The following is a 24,961-nucleotide window of genomic DNA, read 5'->3' as shown; positions in this document are numbered from 1 at the left end:
AACCTACTGTCCTACATTTCAACAGAAGTGTTGTAGCAGAACTCTTATTGGGTGGATTATTCTCTAAGGTGTACTGTGACAGTACTTAAAATTGTTCCGTAGGTAATAAAGGTTATGTGCGTTTACGGTGTCGTTTAGAGTGGAGTATTATAGGTTACAACAACATGTGAAAAGCATTCGCTGCAAGAATTCAAATGAAAGACTTTGCTAGTACATTAATGTTTCTTCTTTCTTCCGATGAGCTTTTAATTGAATGGTGCTTGCTGTATTTGAATCCGATGCCCTAATCCCGTCCACTCTCAACATCTGCTAGTCATGCGATTTTGCACAGGCTCTCTGTATTCAGTAGCCTTGCGTGGAAGCGTGTTACTCTGTTCATAGGCTACATAAGATGACGATTATAGGAATATCACGTCGTAAAAAGAAACATTTTTATTACCTACATATTTGACGGACAAAATTTCACTCTTGATGTCAGAGCATAACAGTTCGTGCACTTAGCACAGCAGTCAAAAATCTTTATATCATATTCCAAAAGTTAACTCCGAGATAGAGAGAGAGGGGAGAAAGAGAGAGAGAGAGAGAGAGAGAGAGAGAGAGAGAGAGAGAGAGAGAGAGAGAAGGAAAAGAGACCGATTCCGTGATCCAGATGAAAGCTCGGATTATTTCTTTCTGGTGGTACGAGTGGGAGGGACGGAGGCATCGCACACTCGCAGGGTGTCAAAGCGCGAGCAATACGCCTAATCTTTAAGTAGCGTATATCTTCTCATTATACATAAACTGCAAAGGAAAAATAAGGAATACTAAGGTTGTCGTCAAAGTTTGGCATTGCCTTTCAAGCTCGTGAACGGAACTCAGTGTTCAACCCGTTTCCGCGACCAGACCAGGTAAATCAAGTTTAGGTCATTTTTCAGTGTACACAAGATTCAATTACGCTCGTGTTCCATCAAATTGTTTAGTTGCTCATCCCCTTTTCCATATTACGCAATGTGAGGGAACCTGGAATACAAGAGGAAGCATTTGAAATATTACTGAAGCAAACAAATAATCAAATTCTTTTTGTCTGTTGAATAATAATGGCTGTGGAGTTTTTTTTATCTATATAATTTAGGACTGTATTCGCAGTAGCCTCTGTTAACTCAAAACCTGTCGAGTACGTCCCAGTGTTTGTCATCAACGGTAGGATTTCAGACAGCAGAAAGTACCTAGCACTCTGTACGTCTCTCGTGCACCTGTCTCGCATGTCACTGCCTGCAGTGTTATGTATGTTAATTATTCCGGGTTAATTGGAGTTCTTACAGCAGTTGCGCGTCAAAGTTGTCCGTCATGTTCACGATTATTCAGAAAACAGAGGACACATGCACACTGTTTTCAAGGAAGAGGTTCGATCTTTTTCTATTCCTTTTTCTCTGGCAAAGAAATGTGTTCGTGATTCTGCATCTGCTGCCCCACTTAAACCCAAAGTGTGTGAAGAAGACCTCTTTATATTCCAGTACTTTACCACAGATCTTGGTATACAACTTACATTTTTATTTAGATTTTCTCAGTAAATTGAAGTGTTGGTCAATTAAAGAACCTCTAATACCCAATTCGTAGGAAATAATTTGTATTTTCATTTTTTGTATATCTTTGCTCAAGGTCGCAATGGCAGAATACAAAAATAGAGACATTATACCACAGATATTTCGTCTTGTACCTTTGATGTAACACAAAGGGATGTGAACCTGCAACCTTGTTGCTGTAAAGCTGCCAGTGCCATATAGCTGATAGCACAGATTGCAGAATAATTATGTGAGCCAATAATTCTGTCAGCCAATATTATTGCTGTGTTGACATGGTTCACACTGCAAAGAACCCCAAGGAACCATTAACGAAGCAGAGAGGTTTTTTCACATTCAAATGATTGCACCCAGAGCACAACCCCGTCAAGAACCCTTTATGACCTTTTTCCTCAACACACATGCAAGCCTCACTTCCAATAATGTCAATATATTTCATGGAGTTAACAGAAGACAGAGAGTTCATAAGAGGTGACAGTAGATGGGGCATCATTTCATCTTTGCACTGTCACCAAGAGAACATAGACATTATAACCTCACGTTATAATGTCGTTATGTATAATAATAATAATATAATGTTATGTATAGGCCATGGCTGCATAGCACATGCTACCGAATGTGGTGTCAAACCTTGATAGGAAAATGGCTCTCTTCACACTCCCAACAGCCTGGGAGGTGTTTCTGAGTGTGAGAGATGCACCCGCTGTTGAGCTGTGATCTCAGCTGAACTCACACATTGCACATCTCAGCAGAAGGCAGGATATCCCAGTTGAGTTCCATGTAGACACCAGGGTTTTACGAGCCCAGATCCAGTCAGACTGCATGTACAGCAAAACACCAAGACTATATGAACTTTTCATGTTTTTTGTGTAGTACTGGTGTTAAAAATACAATGCAGGACTTGCTGTTTTGTTTTTTTGTTTGTTTTTTCTTTTTTTTGGGGGGGGGGGGGGGGGTTGGCTGTTACTATGAAATATGTAATTTTTTAAAACAAGCCAATGGCACATAAGGCTTTGTATATGACAGTATATTTTGTATACAGTATGTATATGAAACAAATAAGCAAACAACAAGTTGTCGGGATTAGCACAGCAATGCTGCAACTGCAATACACAACTGCTTTGTTTAATGTTTGTTTATTAAGTACAAAGTGAACAATACGCTAGAGATAGTAAATGTAGACATTGGCGTTCTTACAATGGAAATGTAGGCGATAAAATGGGGACTGAAGGGAAGCGGATCCGTCCTCATGAAAGCAAAGCGCGTGCTGAAGCCGCGATGACACAGGTCACATGACACAGGTCACGTGACATAGGTCAGATGACATAGGTCAGATGTTGACCCTGCAGTTTCTGTTTCAGTGTTCCCATGTCGCACCTCCACCACTCTGAGAAATGGAGTGCAAATTTGACTATTTGAAAATTATATTCTATCTAAACATAGCCCATATGCCCCCAAACTGACTCCTAACTAACATACGACTGCATCCAGCTACTCCACTTTATTTAGGTGCTAACAAAGAGTTGGGTGTGTTTAACCTGCTATTTCATGTCCACGTTTACCTAACATGTCACTGTTCGTTTGGAAACATTTCATTAAGACTAACTCTGGTGAGCAATGAGTCACGGAGGAAGTTGGTGGTCTACAGGCACCGAGACATAAATAAACTCGCTGGTGCTCATTTGCGTGGCAGTGATGAGCATTGTGCTTTCGAATAATGCCAATGTTGACATTCAGTTCCATAAGCTTCTCAGTATAGAAGTTCCATTGCATTCACAGCGCATGGTAAACACTGTTTTTAGAAGATATTTTTATACATTTGGATGTTTGACTATTGGGGAGCCTGTAGGATGTGTGCTCAGTTTCATCTCCAATATCACACAACATGACTGTACTGAAAGTCCTCTGGGCTACACTAATTAAACTGGACTAGTTATATAGCCTGATACATCACACAGGTTTCACCTGTGGAGGGGCAGCATAATGAATACCCAAATGGACCATTCCTACTAGCAGATTCTCCCCTCATCAGACACTCTCCCATGTTGACAAATGAAATGAAGTTCGTAAAAGACTCATGACAGCAATTATTCCCATGTGTAGTAAAGTTCAATTCCAACACCTGTTTAACGAATCACAGCGCCTGCTTCTCTCACTGCTTGAGGAGCCTTTTGGGAAGTACAGTGAAGGTACAGGGTATAGTGAAACTACTAAACTAAACTGCTACCATTACCACACAAACACACACATACACCCGCCTGGGGGGCTAAACTTATGTAACAGTGAGCCTTAGGCCACGCCTCTGCTATGTGTATATGTGTGTGTGTGTGTGTGTGTGTGAGAGAGAGAGAGAGAGAGAGAGAGAGAGAGAGCGAGCAAGAGCAAGAGCAAAGGCAGGTGCTAAACTACTATGATTTGATTTCATTAGAGGCAATGATATTGGTGTGTGGACCCCCTCCTCACACCCAAGCCCCGCTGAGCCTCTTTTCCCTTTGTCTTGTCTGCCAGTTGTTTTTGAACATCTTCCATGGGCTTCAAATAAAACAAATACAATTATAGAGACTCTAGAACCACAAAGGTTTTAAACATTTAAAATGTCTCCATAAAGAACCCAAATCAGGGCTCTTTAAACATTTCAGATTATTAGGTACAATGCCTTACTCAAGAGGTAGACACAGTTTCCTAGACACATCTCAAGTTGGATTCTAAAAACACTCCCTGTGCTAGCACAGACTCCGAGGACTTCACCAGAAACTCAAGAGGCAATTACTGTGTAATTGTGAACATATGGCAGGCCAAACTCTCACAGGTCTTGGTCTACCATTTAACAACACACACACACACACTCAAAATCTTGATGTTCCTTTTCCTTCTGTTAGCATCATCCTAACCGATCAGGTGTGGGAAATACTTTTATACCCTCACAACATTTCCATAGAACAACACACAGAGAGAAAGAAGGGAAGGCACAGAGGGAGAGAGAGACAGACAGACAGACAGAGACACAGAGAAAGAGAGGCTGAGACCTGTGTTCCTGATTTAGCGAAGAGATGTGTAGGCGAGGCTTTACTCATGACAATGAAAACTGGCACTCTTTTGTGTGTTTTTGTGTGATAGGCTGGAGCCTGCCACTGGACACAAAGTGTAGTAAACACATGGTGGAGAGGAGGGTGCATGAATTAGTTATGAGGGCTCTTTATCCTGCAGCCCTCTTTGTATGTTAAGGGAGAAGTTGAAAGACAGAGACAGAGAGAGTGAGACAGAAAAAAACAGTGAAAGAGAGTGAGGGCATGAGAGTGAGAGAGTGAAAGAGAGTGAAACACAAACAATGAGAGAGAGGGGGAGAGAGAGAAGTGAGAATGAGAATTAAGGCAATGGGAAAAGGCAAAGGTAGAAAGACCTGGTCTCCTGGTTCTTACAGCACTACAGTTACAGTGTGTCACATGAGTCCTCTTTCGATCTGTTGATCTCACCTTCCCTTCTTTGCCTAGGGGGAACGGAAACAGAAAAGCATACCCTTCCTCGGGCTGCATGAGCATGCACACCATCTGCAGACCAGCATTATTATAACGGAACATTATTTACACGTCACTCACTGTCCTGGTTATGACCCCTGACACGTCACTCACTGTCCTGGTTATGACCCCTGACACGTCACTCATTGTCCTGGTTATGACCCCTGACACGTCACTCATTGTCCTGGTTATGACCCCTGACAGGCGGATCAAATGAAGCATCATAACGATCTCTCTGAACACATTCATAGGCAGCATAATCTTTCCATGCTTTCCAATTTTTACTCCGCAGCAGTGAAAGCAAACATTGTTCCCTTCCTGTGTGCATTTTCCCTGCTGGAGAGGGCCAATGATTGATGATTTTAATATCGCGGTGTCTGGTCAAACATGTCTCTTGCTGTTAGAACGTTTTTGGTATCTGACTCAAGCTGTTGCTTCCTCCCACATCTCTCCTTCACCCTCAGTCACCTCTCTCACAGCATGGCTTTCTTTCTCTTCCACCTTTATTCTGTGTTTTTCCAATCACTACAACTTTCCGCACAGATCAACAGAAGCACGCGAACTGGGCTGGGATTATGTCGACCGAGTTACTGTTATGTCAACTGTTGTGAAATTTGTGTTTTCACACACAGTCTCATGCCAAATTGGCTCGCGTTGTGCACACATACCCCTACGTAAACGACGCCCACGTTTCTATGCGGTGTCCTTCCGTGAACTTTCATTAAATAACCAAACCTTTCATGTTCTGGATAGAAGAGGAGAAGAGGTGATGGTCCAGAACTGCAGTGGACTGAATCGGAGTGAAATAGGAGGGTTATTGCGCAACAGCTTATTGAACAGTCAAAATGAACAGAACGCCAGGCAAGGAGAACAGAGTCTGCAGCGCCGTTCCTGACCTGGTTTCCGATAACCCACCTACTTAGAGTCTCCAACACACCAAGCCCCGAGTCCTCTGCTCTGCGACATCATAAGCTGCGGCTCGCCGTCTGTGCAACGAGCTGGCAAGACGCCACGGATCCGTGCGCGCGCTTCTGAGTTTTCCACAATAACGCGTTGGAGTCGGGCGAAGTTTACCGTGCCAGTTTACCGTGCCAAACCTTCCAGATGGGCACCGTCCTCAGGGGACTTTGGCTGCCCTCGGACCTAAGTCGTCAGCCTGAATGCGCGCTAGTTCGATTCACGCACCCACTTCCGGTCTATTTGTGACACAAATAGGTACATAAAGATGCCAGTTGGCGTACTCTCCACCGTTTACCGTCCGTGGCTTATATTCTTGCTGAACTAACACAGGGTTGCCAACTCTCACACATTGAGCGTAAGACACACGCATTTGACTGTCTTCACACGCTCTCACGCCACACTTCCGATTTCTCACGCTGAAAAAAAATCTAGTTTATTTACCTCTGATCCACATATATGATTCAATGAGTTACTAGTTCGCTCTGGCGCCAACCACTGGAGATCGATCGATCGCGATATAACACTTAATTTGTGTCCATTTTACGCTCGCCACCCGTCAATAATTTACACTCGCCACCTCCTCCAGGTTCAAATCTCACTCCAAGCGATCTTCAAAAGTTGGCAACCCTGCTAACATATTACAAACGTATGACAGTGGGTTATGTTGTGTCTACAAGGGTCTTAATCTGAATGTATGCTACAGAGAGTGCTATGTTACTTTGCCTTTATAAGAGCGTGGGAAATGGGCTGTGATGAAGATAATGTCCTTTCTTGGGCAAAGAGGATAAGTGACGCTAAAGTAGCTGTGACTCGGCCACCACTATCTCCCCTTCAGTCATTAGCCCTCTCTCTCCTCAGGGGAGAGGATTTCACAGCCGAACATTTCACACGTTTCCTTCTGCGTCTGGGGTTTGTGTATCGCTATCTTTCGCGGCTAACTTTATCCTGGTGCCCCCTACCTGTGCGTCTGAAGTCAGCAGCAACTCTCCCACCACACCGCCCCTCCCCGAGGGATTCAGTCTTAAACTTCTCTGAAGCGCGGTAGCTTTGGTGTACTGAAGCTGTGTGTACTCCTACCTCAGGCGAATCTGTCCAAATGTATGACTGTCTGTATCGGACAGACATTGGCCTTTCAGTGACCAAAACGGAAGTCTTGGAATACAGACTGCTTAAATTGGGACTTGATCACCTGCCTTTTCTCTTCCGACTGTGTAGAAGTAAATGACCACAATGGAAGATGAGGCTGACGTTTTACAACACGTGATTTAAGGGCATGAGTGTACTCATTCAGACTTCTTTAAATAAGGTGGTTTAAGGATGAAAATGACCATCAGCACTGAGTGACATGCTGTTAAGACTTCAGGGCTTGACACACTCTGGATTTATTCTCATTGCTTTGCATGAATTAATGTAATATATATGTACTTAAGTGAATTAATGTAATATATATGTACTTAAGTGAATTAATGTAATATATATGTACTTAAGTGAATTAATGTAATATATATGTACTTAAGTGAGGCTTTTATATTTGCCTGCATGACACATTTCCAGAAGGTCAACTAGATTCCCATTTGAAGTTTGGTCCCACTGGAAGGCCCTAAATATTTCATAGATCTATTCCAGCCACAGCTAATTACCCCAGTACAGTATCAGGCAGACCATACAGTAGAGAGAGAGAAGCTCATAAAACCCCATTCGAAGTCACAAAGGTGTGAATACTGCAGAGAGCCTGCAGTGTATGAGTTACGTCTGTTCTGCTAGATCAGTTCCAGAACTGCGTGCCATCTCTGTGTTATTCAAGACTCTGATCTGGGGTAGGTCCGTATTTTTCTGTGTCCTTCCTGCCAAGGTTAGAACATCATTTTAGAACAGCACCTTTCCTGTCATCTCACTTACAATGTGTATAGGCAGTTCTGATTCACCCTCTCTGCAGCGGCTCACCCGTGGTCACAACAACAAACCCAGAAGTCAGTGGGTGGGTCTGTCAGCGTAGTGGGGCCTGCTACTGTCGCGGGGGGACAGTCTCACAGTTTTACTCTCAACATTCTCTTTATCTTTAACTCTTTGTCATTTTTCTGGTGTAACCTTCTACTCGGCACCTCATCTACATCTTCTGTTCCCTCTTCCTCTCTCCCAGGAGCTCAGCTGACCTAATTCTCACCAGAAGGCAGGCACGTACTCACAGAGCCACACTCTCAAATACCATAGCTCATCCTCATGCTGTACACTACCCCAGACCCACCTCCCCAACACTCAGGAAACACGGCACTGAGCACGGACGGAGAGCCACTTTGTTATGGCCTGTTAACTAGACATTAGAGGGCACTTTTGTGGCTGGGGTTTAGTGGACGGGTCTCACTCATTGAGGGAGTGGAGATCAGACAGAGCCTGTTTGGTGTAGTGAGCTGTTCAGTGGAGTGGAAACATGTGCTTAAGTGGCAGTGGTCTGAATGGAGCCTGATGCCACAGGTGTAGTCGAGGACCGCATATGATCATATGATGAGCAACAAACAAACACAAAGGTCTGATTACGAAAATCGAACTCACTGATGCCCCGGCACATAAAGGCAGTCTTCTGATGTCCACATGAATGGTGGATAACCTTCATATAAATGGCTAGAAATCCAAGGTTCGTTGGATGTCCAACATATCCAATGTTTCTTGTCTTTTGCATTTATATAGTTTTTTTAATGAGCAAGTTATGTTATGTAGATTAATAATTTTAATGAAACAGTGATTTATATAAAACGACACTCTGTATTCATAACATCCATTCTTACTTCCAATTGTCACTCAAGGTTTTTGGTACAGTGTTGGACATCCTGCGATGTTTATTCAGATTTGAATCTGAAAATAGAATCCAATGCAATTCTGGTTTGATTGTTCAGGTTAACATATGAGGCTTCCAAATCCAGATTAAAAACAGAGGGAGAGCACAGAGCAAAAGAGCTGAAAAACTGAACAATAGTGAAAGAGATCAAAGAGGTTTTATTTAAAACGGCATGATAGAGGAGGAGTAACGGAGGAGTGCTTTTTAGGTCTGGGTAATGTTGTTTGGACTAAATGGAAGTAAGGATAGTTTTTAATCTGCTTCAGTAAAGCTTGATCTGAGTATTAGATGAAAAAAAAGAAGTACAGAGAAGAAGGTGGGGGGGGGTAGATGGAGGGGTAGATGGGGGGGGTAGATGGGGGGGTAGATGGGGGGGGTAGATGGGGGGGGTAGATGGAGGGGGTAGATGGGGGGGTAGATGGAGGGGGTAGATGGGGGGGTAGATGGGGGGGGTAGATGGGGGGGGTAGATGGGGGGGGTAGATGGAGGGGGTAGATGGGGGGGGGGTAGATGGGGGGGGTAGGTGGGGTGGGGGGGTAGATGGGGGGGTAGATGGGGGGGGTAGATGGGGGGGGTAGATGGAGGGGGTAGATGGGGGGGGGTAGATGGGGGGGGTAGGTGGGGTGGGGGGGTAGATGGGGGGGTAGATGGTGGGGGTAGATGGAGGGGGTAGGTGGGGTGGGGGGGTAGATGGGGGGGGGTAGATGGTGGGGGTAGATGGAGGGGGTAGATGGAGGGGTAGATGGAGGGGGTAGATGGGGGGGTAGATGGGGGGGTAGATGGAGGGGGTAGATGGGGGGGGTAGATGGAGGGGGTAGATGGGGGGTAGATGGGGGGGTAGATGGAGGGGGTAGATGGGGGGGGTAGATGGAGGGGGTAGATGGGGGGGTAGATGGAGGGGGTAGATGGGGGGGGTAGATGGAGGGGGTAGATGGGGGGTAGATGGGGGGGTAGATGGAGGGGGTAGATGGGGGGGGTAGATGGGGGGGTAGATGGAGGGGGTAGATGGGGGGGGTAGATGGAGGGGGTAGATGGAGGGGGTAGGTGGGGTGGGGGGGTAGATGGGGGGGTAGATGGTGGGGGTAGATGGGGGGGGGGGGTAGATGGGGGGGTGGGGGGGTAGATGGGGGGGTAGATGGTGGGAGTAGATGGAGGGGGTAGATGGTGGGGGTAGGTGGGGTGGGGGGGTAGATGGGGGGGGTAGATGGTGGGGGGGGTAGGTGGAGGGGGTAGATGGTGGGGGTAGATGGGGGGGTGGGGGGGTAGATGGGGGGGGGGTGGGGGGGTAGATGGGGGGGTAGATGGAGGGGGTAGGTGGAGGGGGTGGGGGGGTAGATGGGGGGGTAGATGGGGGGGTAGATGGAGGGGGTAGGTGAAGGGGGTAGGTGGGGGGGGGTAGATGGGGGGGGGCAGGGAGGAGGGAGTTGTTTTTCAAACAGAATCTTGAAGTCTACGATGCAAGTTAAGCATCACAGCTGCTAAAGGAAACTGTGCCAGAGGGATGTGTGTGTGTGTTTGTGTGTGTGTGTGTGTGTGTGTGTGTGTGTGTGTGTGTGTGTGTGAGAGAGAGAGAGAGAGAGAGAGAGAGAGAGAGAGAGAGAGAGAGAGAGAGAGAGAGAAAGAAAGATGCTGCTTGTCTTGCTTCTTGTCTTGCGAGATCTACCAGGTGTTAATGATTTAGCGGAGATATACACACAAGGCTGGTTTGCTGAGCTGGCACGCATTTATGGCAGAGTTGAATAGAATCACTGCATTATCATCACTAATGAAACAGTGAGGTGCTTTTGTATGTGTGTGTTATGTGTGTGCATGTGTGTGTTATGTGTGTATGTGTGTGTTATGTGTGTATGTGTGTGTTATGTGTGTTATGTGTGTATGTGTGTGTTATGTGTGTATGTGTGTGTTATGTGTGTATGTGTGTGTTATGTGTGTATGTGTGTGTTGTGTGTGTATGTGTGTGTTTTGTGTGTATGTGTGTGTTATGTGTGTATGTGTGTGTTATGTGTGTGTTATGTGTGTATGTGTGTGTTATGTGTGTATGTGTGTGTTTTGTGTGTATGTGTGTGTTATGTGTGTACATGTGTGGGGGTGTGCTGGGTTGGGTGTGGTGGCAGTGGATGGGAAAGTGTGAAGAGAAAAATCTGAATGACTACCCGCTCCCTTTCAAACTAGAGGCCCCCGGCCTCCTTCATTTGACGTATCTGTTTAATTATTCCCCATGACTCGTACGGCATGCATTTTGCCTGTCTGTCACTCCTAATTTAGCTGCTGTCAGGACAATTGTTCAACCTTCTTCTGATGTGTTTACAGGAGTGTAGCATACAAAAAAAGAGCTTCCCGAAGGTCTTCCACAAAAGGCCCACGGAGATCCCCAACATCTTCATTAGCTGTCAGCTGCAGCATATGTTCCTATGGTGGCTATTTACATATAAACTTAACGTGCTAATAGTGAGAAGTCAGATTGTTCCATCATATTTGGGAGTTGTTAAGGCGTGACAGGCAGTAGTGGTGCGTGGGGATTAACAGAGTGAAAAAAGGGCGGAGCAAGAGGCAGTCCACCGGGCGTGTTCTCTGTTCACTCCATTAATCTGCTTCTCCAACTGAACGTACCGGAGCATTGCATGTGGGCGGCTCTCATTTCTGCCCTGCAATCCCAACTTCACAACACAAACACACAATAGCTCAAACACTAGACTTTCAAAGACAGGACAGAGGAGAGAGAGAGAGAGAGAGAGAGAGAGAGAGAGAGAGAGAGAGAGAGAGAGAGAGAGAGAGAGAGAGAGAGAGAGAGAGAGAGAGAGAAAACATGGTTCCATCACAGCCAATACATTTCAACAGTCAATTAGCAGTCATAACATATATTAATTGAACTGAACCAAAAAACGATTTGCCAACATTTGTACTGTTAATATAAAAATTATTTTGACTACAATTGTACTTAACCTACAAAAAGGTGTTGTGTATGCTGGCAAAATCCTACAGGAGGTGTTTTTCGTTCATCTCAATACTGATTCCTCATCTCATATATTAGCTGCCACTATACATCACATTCTTACAAAAATGACCTTTCTATTTATCACCTGCCTATATACATCATCGCTAGTACCATCACCATTATCACAGACATACACATCCAATGTTGCTCACACTGATCTCATGGAACGTGGTCTAGTTTTCTTAAGGGCTGTTCTACCATTAGGACTTGAGTTTATCCTGATCCTCATGAGCTGCTGTAAAACCACTGGATCACACTTTTGATTGCTTGTTTAATAAACCTGTGATGTAGCACGTGGCAAAACTAGGCCTCCACCTCCACACGCAAGCCCCCGCGTGCATGGCGTGTCAACGTGTGCACGAGGTCGTGCCTTCCCATGCACGTACCACCAAACCATATTCATCTTCTCTTTTGAGCCGACTGCTTGCCCTCTAGCCCTGCTGAATGCTCGCTGCACCGCCTGTGAGCCACTGTCCACGCAGTGCTACAGAACGGCTGCTGTGTGCCGGTGGCTTAAGGTGCCCCTCCCGCCACCAATCGATCCCGCCTGCCCGTTTTCCGCGGACAGCGGCCGACTCCTCCTACGCTGAGGGGTCAGAGGTCGCGTGCGTCCTCCGCCGTCCCCACCCCAATTTGCAGCTCCTTGTGCTGAGAGTTGAATCGAGGCTCTTCCTATGGAGAAGGAGGGCAGTAATGACGCAAACGTCCTATACGGCCCAGGAGACCTCATTTAGGCCCAGAGGCTCGCGGCAGGCGGGGGACGCGGGCGGCCAGTTGAATGGCGGCGGGTTTGCTGTCGGTGCTTCTCATAAAAAGCGACTGCTTTGCTCCATCCCCATGTACAGCCTTGATTATCTGCACAGAGGCAGCATACTGACCTCCCGGCGGGGCGGCTCATCTCCTGTTTGTGGGGCGAGGGGTGACGTCCGTCCTACCCCGAGCGGGGCTGGGCTGCTGGTTGAGTCTCTTGATTTGTGCACTGCGCAGATGTGAAGGTGCAGTGTGCAATGAAAGTCTCGTTATGGCTGGGGCTGTGAGCACTTCAGGAATAGCAGTAGGAGAAGCTGAGGTGGTACAGTAATCCATCTGTGTAAAAATATGCCCATAACTGTGTGACAAAATACACTTGGGTTCTTTTCACACGGATGTTATGAATTTGCATCGCTGCCTTCAGGAGGGCTTCCTTATTAAAAAATGAAGGGCTCCATTATATTGTGGTGTGTGAGCTGCCTGCCTGTAAGAGCAATGGCCAGACATGTGGATCACTGAGGAGCTTACTGACTATAATTGGGTGAACCGCTCTCATAAACAGGAAATAGACAAAGGGAGAACAGAAGTGACTTACCTGCTCTCTGAGTGTGTGTGTGTGTGTGTGTGTGTGTGTGTGTGTGTGTGTGTGTGTGTGTGTGTGTGTGTGTGTGTGTGTGTGTGTGTGTGTGTTCAGGACTGCCACACTTGTGGCCCTTTTTATTGCTCTGATGCTTCAAGACGTCAGATAGCACAATAATTAGGTAATAAGCATTTTTAAGCATTTAAGCATTTTTTCAGAAGATGAATGGAAGAGTTAATTGCCAATTTCCTTCTAAGTGAATCCCATCTCACTTCCTTAGTAGTCTGGTTCTACATACAGTCTCATCCAGTAATGTACCCTCATGTACCCTGCCTGTATTTAATTGGGTAAATGTGATTACAGCAATTGTAGTTGGCTCTGGTGATGCCTCTTGTTCATCAGACCTGTAATCTTTCTGCCCTTGAGCTATTCGTCCTGCTTTCCTTTCTGTCACGCTTCCTTGAGCTGCAGAATGTGGCGTCCAGCACCGACTGCTGTCATGCATTCCAGCTGCAAAACATCACGTGTGAACTTCAATAGCAGCTAAAGCCCACCAGCCTGTCCCAGACATCGGTTTGACTGAGATAGCAGACCTCTACTGGGGGTGTGGGGGCATCTATTTAACCCTCTGCTGGCCGTCCCCTATGGAAGCTGTCTTTTTTTTTGCATCAGCTCCAGGTTTGTGGAACCAGACCCCCCCCCAGCAGGCAGACTGGACAAGGTGGACAGCCCTAAGTAGGGCCCTGCCAAACTCCCTGTGATCTCTGGAGGGTCCAACTGCTCCGTGTAAAGCTGTAGGAAAAGGTATGTGACCCCTGCCACAGTTCCAACCACACCTTCCTCACCCACCAAGAATCAAGTTTTCCTGGATCTGTTTAAATACCATATAGGATCAAGTCCAGGGGATCTGTTTAAATACCATATAGGATCAAGTCCAGGGGATCTGTTTAAATACCATATAGGATCAAGTCCAGGGGATCTGTTTAAATACCATATAGGATCAAGTCCAGGGGATCTGTTTAAATACCATATAGGATCAAGTCCAGGGGATCTGTTTAAATACCATATAGGATCAAGTCCAGGGGATCTGTTTAAATACCATATAGGATCAAGTCCAGGGGATCTGTTTAAATACCATATAGGATCAAGTCCAGGGGATCTGTTTTTAAAATCTGACTAGACTTGCAGAGTATAACACACAAACCCTGTTAACGCATTACATGTGAACTAGCAGTTAACTTTTTCATTCACATTTGAACTGTAAAAATGGTGATACATTTTCCCAGAGAGACCAGCCTCGCCTTAAATTACTGCACAATGTCCATAACGACTCTCTACTGAATTACTCCAGCCCTTATTAGTCTTCCTCCAGTATTCAGGCCCGATGGGTCTGTTGTACCTTTTCATCCATTTTCTGTGCATCTAGGCCAATCAACTGGTGGATGTCCCTTCCAACTGTGCCAAAAGCCCCTTAGAAGCAGAACCAGAATGAACTCAGTACGGTTTTACAATTACAAAACGTCACTCTGTGAGACGTTCAATGGTGATTTAGCAACAAAATTAGGTAGAGAATTGAAGACAAGGGGGAGAGACACCTCTAATGTTGTTGCATGCATCCCCAGGAGCTTCATGCTGTTTGTTGTGTGTGTGTGTGTGTGTGTGTGTGTGTGTGTGTGTGTGTGTATGTGTGTGTGTGTGTGTGTGTGTGTGTGTGTGTGTGTGTGTGTGTGTATGTGTGTGTGTGTGTGTGTGTGTATGTGTGTGTGTGTGTATGTGTGTATGTGTATGTGTATGTGTGTGTGTGTGTGTGTGTGTGTGTGTGTGTGTGTGTGTGTGTGTGTGTGTGTGTGTGGGTGTGTGTGTGTGTGTGTGTGTGTGTGTGTGTGTGTGTGTGTGTGTGTGTGTGTGTGTGTGTGTGTGTGTGTGTGTGTGTGTGTGTGTACGAGTGAGTGCATAGTTTAGTGCATGCCTCAGGTTCAAATGTATTGTGAGAACAGTGTGGTTCCTCCCATCTATCCTGCGGGATTCAGTGTGGTGTTTAATGTGGGTGCCTCTGGAGATGAAGATTCATTGCTTTAATAAGAGCAGCCTCAGACAATGAAGAGAGAGAGAGCACCATTAGAGAAAGCTACCCTTGTTTGGGGGTGGGGGGGGGTTCACTTCACTCACTTCGTCTTTAATGATGGGGGGGGGGGGGGGGGGGGGCACCTGCTGTGTGCTAGTCTAGTCTAGTCTAGTCTAATCTAGCCCCTAGACCCTGTGCAACGACCGCATCCTCGTCTGTCTCTCCCTTTAACTGCATCTGTGGCGCACTGCCAACTCTAGATCCTGTTCAAACATTATTATTAGTCTGATATATGAGTGTGTGTGTGTGTGTGTTTGTGTGTGTGTGTGTGTGTGTGCGTGCGTGCGTGCGTGTGTGTGTGTGTGTGTGTGTGTGTGTGTGTATCCATGAATGCTTGTGTCTGAGTCTGGTGTAGAAGGACAGTAAAGTAGAGCAGTCACTCGGAATATGCACGTCCCCAATCCAAGCAAAACGCATTAGCGGCGCAGCAGCTGTGAACGTAGCAACTCCGCTTCTTATGCCTCGTTTGTCGTGTAACGAGGCATCAGTGGAGCTCTCCCCACATGGTGAGATCCACTTTAGTGAACCGAGGTGAGAAGAGACGGGGAGCTTGAGGTAATGATGCACCTCCATCTATAATGTAGCGGCGGGCGGCACGGCGGGACTAGCGGCTAACGAGGGCCGCCGTCTGGCAGGGTCTGTCTGTCCTGCGGCTGACATCCATCGGAGGACGTGTCTACTCTCCCCGCCCGAGCGCGCGGGAGGGCGGAGGCGCATGGCAGCTCCTGCCGCTCCGGGCACTTTTTTGTGACCTCGCCGAGCCGGCGACGCGGTCTCGTGGGGGATGGTGCCGAGAATAGTATTAGTGATAGGGGGATGCAACAGGAAGGAATCTATGTCATGTTAGCTGTGTGAGCCTAAATATAATCACAAATCATATGAATATAATGATGATGACGATAGTGATGTAATGTTGGCAAGGGTGAAATGAATAACTGCTTGCTTAGCCAGTTAGGTATTAAGTGCCTGACATATTGGCAAGGCAAAACTATATGTCTTCTGCACAGTTCATTATAGAAAAGAATGAGCACAGGACACAAAATGATTGATTGAGGAGAAGACTGCGGTTCATTGCACACACAGCACAGTGTTGCTATAAATCCTATCCAAATGTCTGCACTCTCATTCCTCTGAGCAACTTTACTGACCATTAGACCCCAGCTGTTTAAAAACACCATGAGTTTCTATCTTAAGGGCAGTCCAGCTGTTCTGAAGGCATCTCCTGCCAAAACATGCAGCCGGGGCACATGGGTGTCCGAGCTTAAGGAGACATGTGTGGACATGCAGCTGGGAGAGGAGAGGAGGGCTGAGCGTGGTGGTGCCCAGGGCTGAGCGTGGTGGTGCCCAGGCCACGCTCCTTGGCTCTGGGGCACTGAATCAAAACACAGTAGTAAATGGCATTGCCGTCACGGGTACGGCGGTCACAGAGACTGTTTCATGAAAAGTGGTTAGGTAACGTGTCTGAGTCCATCCACCATCTCTCCAGCCTCTGCCCAAGCGAGGCCACGCCCACTCCGCCCCACCCCCTCCTTCCTCCTCTCCTCTCTGCATGCGGGATTATGGATTAGAGGCAGGAGCTGGATTACCCAGAGTGCACCGCTACCCACACCACTCGAACCAGTCTTGGTCGGACATGGTAGAGTTTTTCAACATAACATCCGCCAAAACTCCTTGCAGCCTGTGTCGCTACATCTGCTGGGATGGTATAACAGGACTTTTGTCAAACATCATCTTCCTGGCCCAACATTCATGAGATCTACCTCTTCACCTGTCCATCTATTTATTTATTTGTCAAGCAGCATTAATGGTAGGAATATATAAAGGACATAGCCTTTATAAACACCTCTGAGATTATAGTTCCTTAAAATGCTAGAGTTTGTACAGAGGCTTGTCTTCAGTGTAGCTACACTGTGGAGACTATGTTGTGGTTTGAATGGCACTGGTATTATTGAGTCAGGCATATTTTTTCTCTCTCTCTTCTGATATCGCATAGGTGGATGCTGTCATGCCATTTGGGTGCCTTGCCCTGCGAGATGGGCGGACGTACCACAGCCTGTCAGACATCACAGACAAATATGAGATTGGACAGGTCCTAAAGGCGTGAGTGTCAATAGGCAAAATCATTAGCGCCTTCTGAATGGCAACCTGCCCATTACAAAATAATGACCTAATTAAGTCGAAAATTCATCCATACAGTAAATGTTCATTAATTAGCTTTCACTGCTCTTTTGGGTGGATATGCATTCAGTAATAATTTGTGTAATCACATGGAATATCCAGCATTTCTTAATTGTCCCATGTATGTGAAGAGTCCAGTGCCAATGGGAGTTATGGTGTAGAGAAATGCAACACAGTGTCCTCTTCTCTGTGCAGGAAGGAGTTCTGCGAGCTATGTCTGATGAAAGACCGCCAGACGGACAAGGTTTACGTGTGCAAGAAATTCCTCAAGAAGGATGGCAGAAAAGTACGGAAGGCTGCCAAGAACGAGATCATGATCCTTAAAATGTACGGAATAATTCAGAACATCAACAGCTGACGAGACATTTGTTAGTGTGTGGATCTGAGAGGAAGACAGCATGAGGAGAGGAAGGGGAGAGGCAGAGGAGAGAGGGAGAGAGAGACAGGAGGGGGAGAGACAGGGAAGAGGGGAGAGAGATAGAGGAGAGAGGGGAGATAGATAGAGGAGAGAGGGGAGATAGATAGAGGAGAGAGGGGAGATAGATAGAGGAGAGGGAGAGAGAGACAGGAGGGGGAGAGAGAGGGAAGAGGGGAGAGAGATAGAGGAGAGAGGGGAGATAGATAGAGGAGAGAGATAGAGGAGAGAGGGGAGATAGATAGAGGAGAGAGGGGAGAGAGATAGAGGAGAGAGGGGAGAGAGATAGAGGAGAGAGGGGAGATAGATTGAGGAGAGAGGGGAGAGACAGGGAAGTGGGGGAGAGAGACAGAAGGAGAAGAGAGAGTTTGAGGGAAAGAGCTAGATAGATAGATAGATGTTTAGGAAAAGAACGCCGGTGTTTCAGTGAATGGAAATAGCTACTTTAGTACACACCTTCCTGTACGTTACTGCAGCTGCATGGGAAGTTACTATTTTTTGAAGCACCTCCTTCTACTCTGTAAGACGTAATGTGGCTATTGGCCCTGATCTTCTACTCTGTAAGACGTAATGTGGCTATTGGCCCCGATCTTCTACTCTGTAAGACGTAATGTGGCTATTGGCCCTGATCTTCTACTCTGTAAGACGTAATGTGGCTATTGGCCCTGATCTTCTACTCTGTAAGACGTAATGTGGCTATTGGCCCCGATCTTCTACTCTGTAAGACGTAATGTGGCTATTGGCCCTGATCTTCTACTCTGTAAGACGTAATGTGGCTATTGGCCCCGATCTCCTGCTTTCAGGGTCAACCACCCAAACATCCTGAAGTTGATCGATGCGTTTGAAACCAGGAAAGAGTTCTACATCATCCAGGAGCTGTGAGTCTGACCTCTGTTGGCGCTGATTCGTCCTAATTCCCTCAGTGCAGTACCAACGACTAATATGTCATAAGTCTTGTGTGGCATTACAAAGATTGAGTCCTTGAGAACATTTCAGATACTTCCATTCACTGAGCAGTTTCAACAGTATACACACTTACACATGTGTTATTTTATGTGTGTGTGTGTGTGTGTGTGTGTGTGTGTGTGTGTGTGTGTGTGTGTGTGTGTGTGTGTGTGTGTGTGTGTGTGTGTGTGTGTGACAGGGCCACAGGTGGAGATGTATTTGATTGGATCCTGGACCAGGGGAACTACACAGAACGAGATGCTGCTAATGTGATTCGGCAGGTCCTAGAGGCAGTAGCATACCTGCACTCCCTCAACATAGTCCACAGAAACTTAAAGGTGGGCTCAGGATATTCCAACAACACGTCATGTTTAATGCAATGCCTCAGCCTGGGTTTCATAACTTTATTTATTTTTCACTATCTTGAAATTATATGTGTATCTTACAGTTGAATGAGTCGATCTGAGAAAATGATTTTTAAGTTGTTCATTTGAGTGTTTATGTGCTGGCTCATGTGTGCATGTTGAAGTCCGTCACTGCAGGGTGTTAGAAACAGTAATCAGTGATATTAAACAAACACTTAGCCCTGTTTGACTCATGAAGTTATTCAGCTGTGATATTACAGATGGCCCCTTATGGTTAGCTTTAATGTGCAAAACTAATGTGAATGGAATAAATAGTATTACAGTGTCTAATGGCCCCAATCCATCTCTGGGTAGTCATTACGTGATCGTCCACGCCTGTTACAGAGCTCAACATGTGTTTCTAGTGCTCTCTAGTGGACAAATACAGCAAGGCCACACAAACAGCATAACAACCTTTGAAATACTTTTATGGTGTTATAGGAATACTGAATTTCATGATATAATACAGTAGGACAAATAGTGGGATGTAAGGGGAACAGACTGTTACAAATCAATATGTTATCTAAGACCCGTCATAGAGACTTTGAAGCAGCCTTCCTAAAATATAAACTTTGCTATACTAAAGAATAAAGAATAGGTTTAGAGAAAAGATAAAGGTAATTTATGAGCTTTCTCTCTAAATGAGTTCTGGAGGAATCAACTTTCCATCGCCCGACTCTCTTTACAGTTGGAGAACCTGATGTACTACACAGAGAACAACCACAACAAGGTCGTGCTGCGAGACTTCTACTTATCCAGATTCGAGAACGGCTCCATCACTGAACCCTGCGGAACACCAGAGTACCTGGGTAACTGCACTGCTAGCTTTGAGGGTTGAGGGTTGAGGGTTGAGGGTTGAGGGTTGAGGTTTGAGTATCACCCCATGCCTGACTGTCTCCTTCATGCCTTCTTCTGTCCTTCCTCCCAGCCCCAGAAGTGGTGGCTCGTCATCGGTATGGAAGACCAGTGGACTGCTGGGCTGTTGGCGTCATTATGTATATGCTGTGAGTTTGCACTAGATACATCCACTTGAATGAGTGCGGTTAGACTCTTTGCTGTACATCTCCAGTGTAACCTTCACAATATTCCTTGGTTTAGACAGTTATACATATAATACAGTTATTCCACACCTCACTTACAGGCTGTCAGGAAACCCTCCCTTCTACGATGAGACAGAAGAGGAGAACTCAGACATGCATAACCGCATCATCTTCTGCCGAATTGTCGCGGGAGACTTTGAGTTTGACTCTCCCTACTGGGACGACATATCGCCTGCAGGTACACAAAGGGAGGGAAGCTGCGTTGCCTTTAGCAACTCGTTTATGACGAACATGATTGACGAACTCACGACGAACGGATGAAATCAGACATCCCTCTCTTTGTTCCCGCCTAAACAGCTAAAGAGCTGGTGTGCAAGCTGATGGAGATCGACCAGATGATACGGATCACGGCGCAGGAAGCCCTGTGGCATGAATGGTAAGTCGCGGTCAGAGCAACACGCCCGTGATAATGTGGGTGATCGGCCTGAGCACGTGCACGCAGGGCTGGCTCTCTCGGCGTGGAGCACCCTTACGAGCGGTGGGCTTATCCCCTCTCCTCAACAGGATTGCTGGAAACGCCGCCTCGGAGAAGAACCTGAAGGAGGGAGTGTGTGCTCAGTTTGAGAAGAACTTTGCGAAAGCCAAGTGGAGGGTAAGAAGACTCCTGCAGCTCATACGTCAGCTTCTGCACCTCTGACCCTTCAACAACACTATAAATATCACATCTAACAAGGACAATGATGCATTAGAGCAATGCTGGTGATTGGTGTAACAGTGAGGGTTCTGATCGCTCTGTTAATCGTTTCCTCCTCCCTCCCCCTGCACGGGATGCCCAGGAGCTGAAGGTACTGTTGTTCTCTGTCAGACAGCACAGAGGCACCGACTCTTTTCTTTGCCAAAGCAATCGCTGGCTTGAGCGCTTGTATCTCTATGAGTGGCACACGCTGTAGCAAGAGTCATGGCACTAGCTTCCTCCTGGTCTGGCTTTCCGATTGCTGTCACTGCGAGGAAATATGGTGTTCAAGCCTGATTGCTGAAAAGAGTCTGTCTATATATTTAGACCTCCCACTGTCTGGACAGCAATAAATAACAAGCCTATCACAGCCCCCATATGCCTCCAGTCATAGTGTATGCAGTCTGGCTCTACCCTCACTGTCCTGGGTAGAGCTCTGCTCAGCCCTCCACTGTCTCAGACAAAACTCCAGAATAAAGATTCATTGAAGTGTCACATGTATGTGTGTGAGGACCTATGGTACATCTGTGTGTGCATTGAGAAAGAGCATGAGAAAAAGAGAGAGAGAGAGAGAGAGAGAGGACAGGGTCATCACACCACTACATGACTGACTGTGTCCCTGATCCATTGATCCAGTCCACCTCGTGCTTTAATTCCAAATTACCTCAATCAGATTACACATTATTTGTTGTGCTTTCCTGTACTATATAGTACTATAAAATATTTCAAAAACTGGTAAGGTCCTTTGACGGGCCATAGATACAAAAAAGGAAACCTCAACTTGACTGTTCAAAGCAACACTCACATTTTAGCTCTGAAACTGGGACTGAAGGACATTGAAAGAGTCAATAAAGTAAGTCTGACTTGTTGGAGCACTTAATAAAATTAGTTATTATCATTTTTATTATAATTTTTCACTCTTTTCTGTTTTGCAGAAAGCAATCAGAGTCACAACGTTTATGCAGCGTCTCCGGGCCTCAGAGCTGGCGTCCGCAGAAGCAGCGGCAGAGAGCCAGAGGGAGGCGGGCCAAGCTGAAGCAGAGAGCAAGGCCCCGCCCACTGATGCCATGGGCGTGGCATCCGCAGGCGTGCCATCCACGGGCGTGGCTCGTGTGGTGACGGCAGAAAACAGACCACCTGTGGAAAGAAATGAGAAGACCCAAGAGGAGAAAGGAAACACTGGTCCTCCCCTGCTCATTGAAACAGCAAAGCCACTTGCTCAGACCAACTCCTCGACTCAGACGCAGGAGGAGGAACAGGGCGAAGAGAAGCACAGTGCTGGGGATGGTACTCGCAAAACGGCGGCCATTTTAGTCCAAGACAAACAGGCGGCGAAGGCGAGTCAGAAAGCCACCTCAACAGAGTCCACCAAACTCTCTAGTGGCCAAGGGGACAAGTTCACCTCAGAGAAAGAGATTACCGCTACTGGCAACTCAGACAAGCTAGTATCGGCTTCCGCTGAAACTCCAAACCGCCGAAAAATGGCCGCCAACCTCTGTCTGGATCGTAGCTTAGGAGCTGGTGATAAGATTAGCGGAATGGCTGGTGACAAGGAACAGCGGCCAGGGAAAACGGGGGAGAAAGCAGACGCAACTCAAAAGCAGGAAATGACTCCAGGAAGCTGGTGTCAGACCCAGCTCCCAGAGGCAGTAGCTGAGAGGCAAGCAGGGACGGCAGGTGAAGGCGGTCCAGGGGGCCGGGAAAGGGAAGCAGGCAGAACAGACAGGACCAGCCAGTCAGCAAAACAGGCCTGTCCTGTTGCTACAGCAGGCTCCTCCATCCTGGGCCATGACATGGCTGTGAACGTGGAGGAACAGAGAGAGCTAAGTCCTGGTACCTCTTACACGAGTCCATACTGCCAGCCCTACTCTGTTAGCAGTGGCACAATGTTCAGTGCTCTCGAGCAAGGAGGAGGGGCCAGCACTGACTGGCAAATGGATAGTGTGATCGAACAAATCGAGAAGCAAATGGCAGCTGTGCTCGAGAAGATCGAAGGTGACATGCCCTCACTGCTGGGGAAGATCAGCGAGTGTCCGGAGGCCCTGCCAAGGGCAAAAAGCGCACACTCTTCCCCTTCATGCTGCCCTCGCTCCGGACATCACCACTCCTCCCCACCACCCCTCCCCTCCACCCCTCGGCCTGCCATGCCCTCTTTCCCACACCTGACTATCCCCCCACCCTCCTACCCACCCCCATCACCACCCTCACATACTCAGGTTCTCAGTGCGGATGAGGATCAGGAAGAGAGAGATGGCCAAAGGGGTGTTGGGAGATCGAGTCAGTCCCCAAGGGGAGGATTTTCAGGGAGTGATTGATGAAACTTACACAGATACAAGGATAAGTTGCAGCGATTGTGAGAAAAATATATAAATCTTAGATGAAATCATGGTTCTCAAAATAGCAGCTAAGTTTTGATTTTTTTTTCTTCATGCAAATCCAAATTATAGAGTAGCTGTTTTCTTTGCATTTTGTTAAGCAAAGTCAAGAGCAGCTGTGTTTGTGACAAAGGTTGCTCCTAAGAAAAAGGACCAATTACATGTTTGAGGCTTTGGGGACTGTTACAAAAACAAAATTACAGTGCAACATTCCTGTGTGTGCATGTTCAAAAACTAGCTTGTGTACACCACAAAATGAATCCTGTGATGTGGTCACAACCTAACAAGGCTGTAAATACTTCTATTTAAACAGTATAATCTGGTAGCAAATGCTGATATTTTACATGAATTATTTTATAGTCATAATCCAGTAGTCTGTCCAAACACAGAAGAAAGGGTCTTTATCTTATGGATACAATAGACCTACCCTTATGATGTAGAGTGTAATCTAGTATAAAGCAAAATAACATGGTCATATATTCATCTTAATGTATTTACATTTAATCATGATTGTTTGCATTAGATAATTTATTCATCGTGGATTTTGTTCCAAAGACTTAAGTTGAGCCAGTAATGACACAAGTTGCAATACTGCCATTTATACTTCAAAACATTGCCAATAACGTACACCACGTGGGGGCGCCACAGACTGCGTAAGAAACGTTCTTTATAGGTCAATGATTCAAGAATTCATGATTGCAATATCCATTTGAATACCTGTTCGTTTCTTGTTTTGTACAGTTACTCGACCTTTACTGCATGTCTTTCTATTCTTACTCTTTCTGTCATTTACTTGTAATAACTTAAAAATGTTTGTCCAAATAATTAACTTATTCTGCCTGCCTTTGTTTTGATGTGGTGCATGTCCATCCTATGTTTGATTAGTCTTTTCTTTCTCCCTTTTGTTTTTATAAATATTCCTAAATGCATTTAATGTATAGCTATTTATTACGATTCCCCAAGGTGGGATTTCTAAATGTGACAGCCTCGCTTTTGTGCTCTGTAACTTTAGCTAATTTAAAAATATTTTTGTCTTAGTGATGTGAATAGGATATTCTTCAAAGCTACTTTTGCACTCTTTCTGCCAAAATTTCAATAAAACTTAGATTATATCACAATATAAATTATTTGTCTACTGCTTCTGACTTGCCAAGCATTTTTTTCCAGCCATATGCTTAAAATCTGCTTAAAAAAATTATTTCGTTTATTAATGTAGCATAATGTGCGTACAACAAAAACGGCTGTCCTGCCTAATACCATTCAACAACAGTTGGACACGCATTTCATCGTTTAAATTTCCAATAATTGTTTAAAAATAAGACAATGGATTTGGTTCGATTAAAACATTTCGACTACAAAGAAACAACAGAAAGCTGAAGCGTTCTGTACTGCGTTTCCCGCCTTGCACTGCGCATTCATAACTGTGGATGAGCCCATTTTGTGATTGGCCAGGGGTGTGTACAAATATTGCCGTAACATTATAGAACTTTTCTAAGAAACTGTACAATAAATAACCCATGTCATCCGTTTTTCTGTATAGAAAAATACCACGTT

General features: G+C 46.0%; 1 protein-coding gene across 3 annotated transcripts; it reads left to right on the top strand.

Annotated features, from left to right (window-relative positions):
- The first annotated feature begins 651 nt into the window (after positions 1–651).
- Positions 652–24,503, top strand: camkvl (CaM kinase-like vesicle-associated, like). Of its 3 annotated transcripts, XM_076984476.1 has the most exons (12): positions 652–887; positions 13,865–13,996; positions 17,311–17,417; positions 17,691–17,822; positions 18,714–18,788; positions 19,055–19,193; positions 19,948–20,068; positions 20,188–20,263; positions 20,401–20,537; positions 20,657–20,735; positions 20,864–20,951; positions 21,968–24,503. In XM_076984476.1, exons 3-12 carry the CDS (start codon positions 17,323–17,325, stop codon positions 23,345–23,347), a joined length of 2,322 nt encoding a protein of 773 aa, XP_076840591.1. In that variant the 5' UTR covers positions 652–887; positions 13,865–13,996; positions 17,311–17,322; the 3' UTR covers positions 23,348–24,503. The 3 variants fall into 3 exon arrangements, with proteins under 3 accessions (XP_076840591.1, XP_076840592.1, XP_076840593.1); XM_076984477.1 differs by lacking the exon at positions 13,865–13,996; XM_076984478.1 differs by lacking the exons at positions 652–887; positions 13,865–13,996 and adding an exon at positions 15,573–15,848.
- The last annotated feature ends 458 nt before the right edge of the window (positions 24,504–24,961 follow it).

The sequence above is a fragment of the Brachyhypopomus gauderio genome, chromosome 21 (genome assembly GCF_052324685.1).
Source record: "Brachyhypopomus gauderio isolate BG-103 chromosome 21, BGAUD_0.2, whole genome shotgun sequence".
Classification (NCBI taxonomy): domain Eukaryota; kingdom Metazoa; phylum Chordata; class Actinopteri; order Gymnotiformes; family Hypopomidae; genus Brachyhypopomus; species Brachyhypopomus gauderio.
The sequence above is the reverse complement of the archived record's forward strand: the minus strand, read 5'-3'. Positions and strand labels throughout refer to the sequence as shown.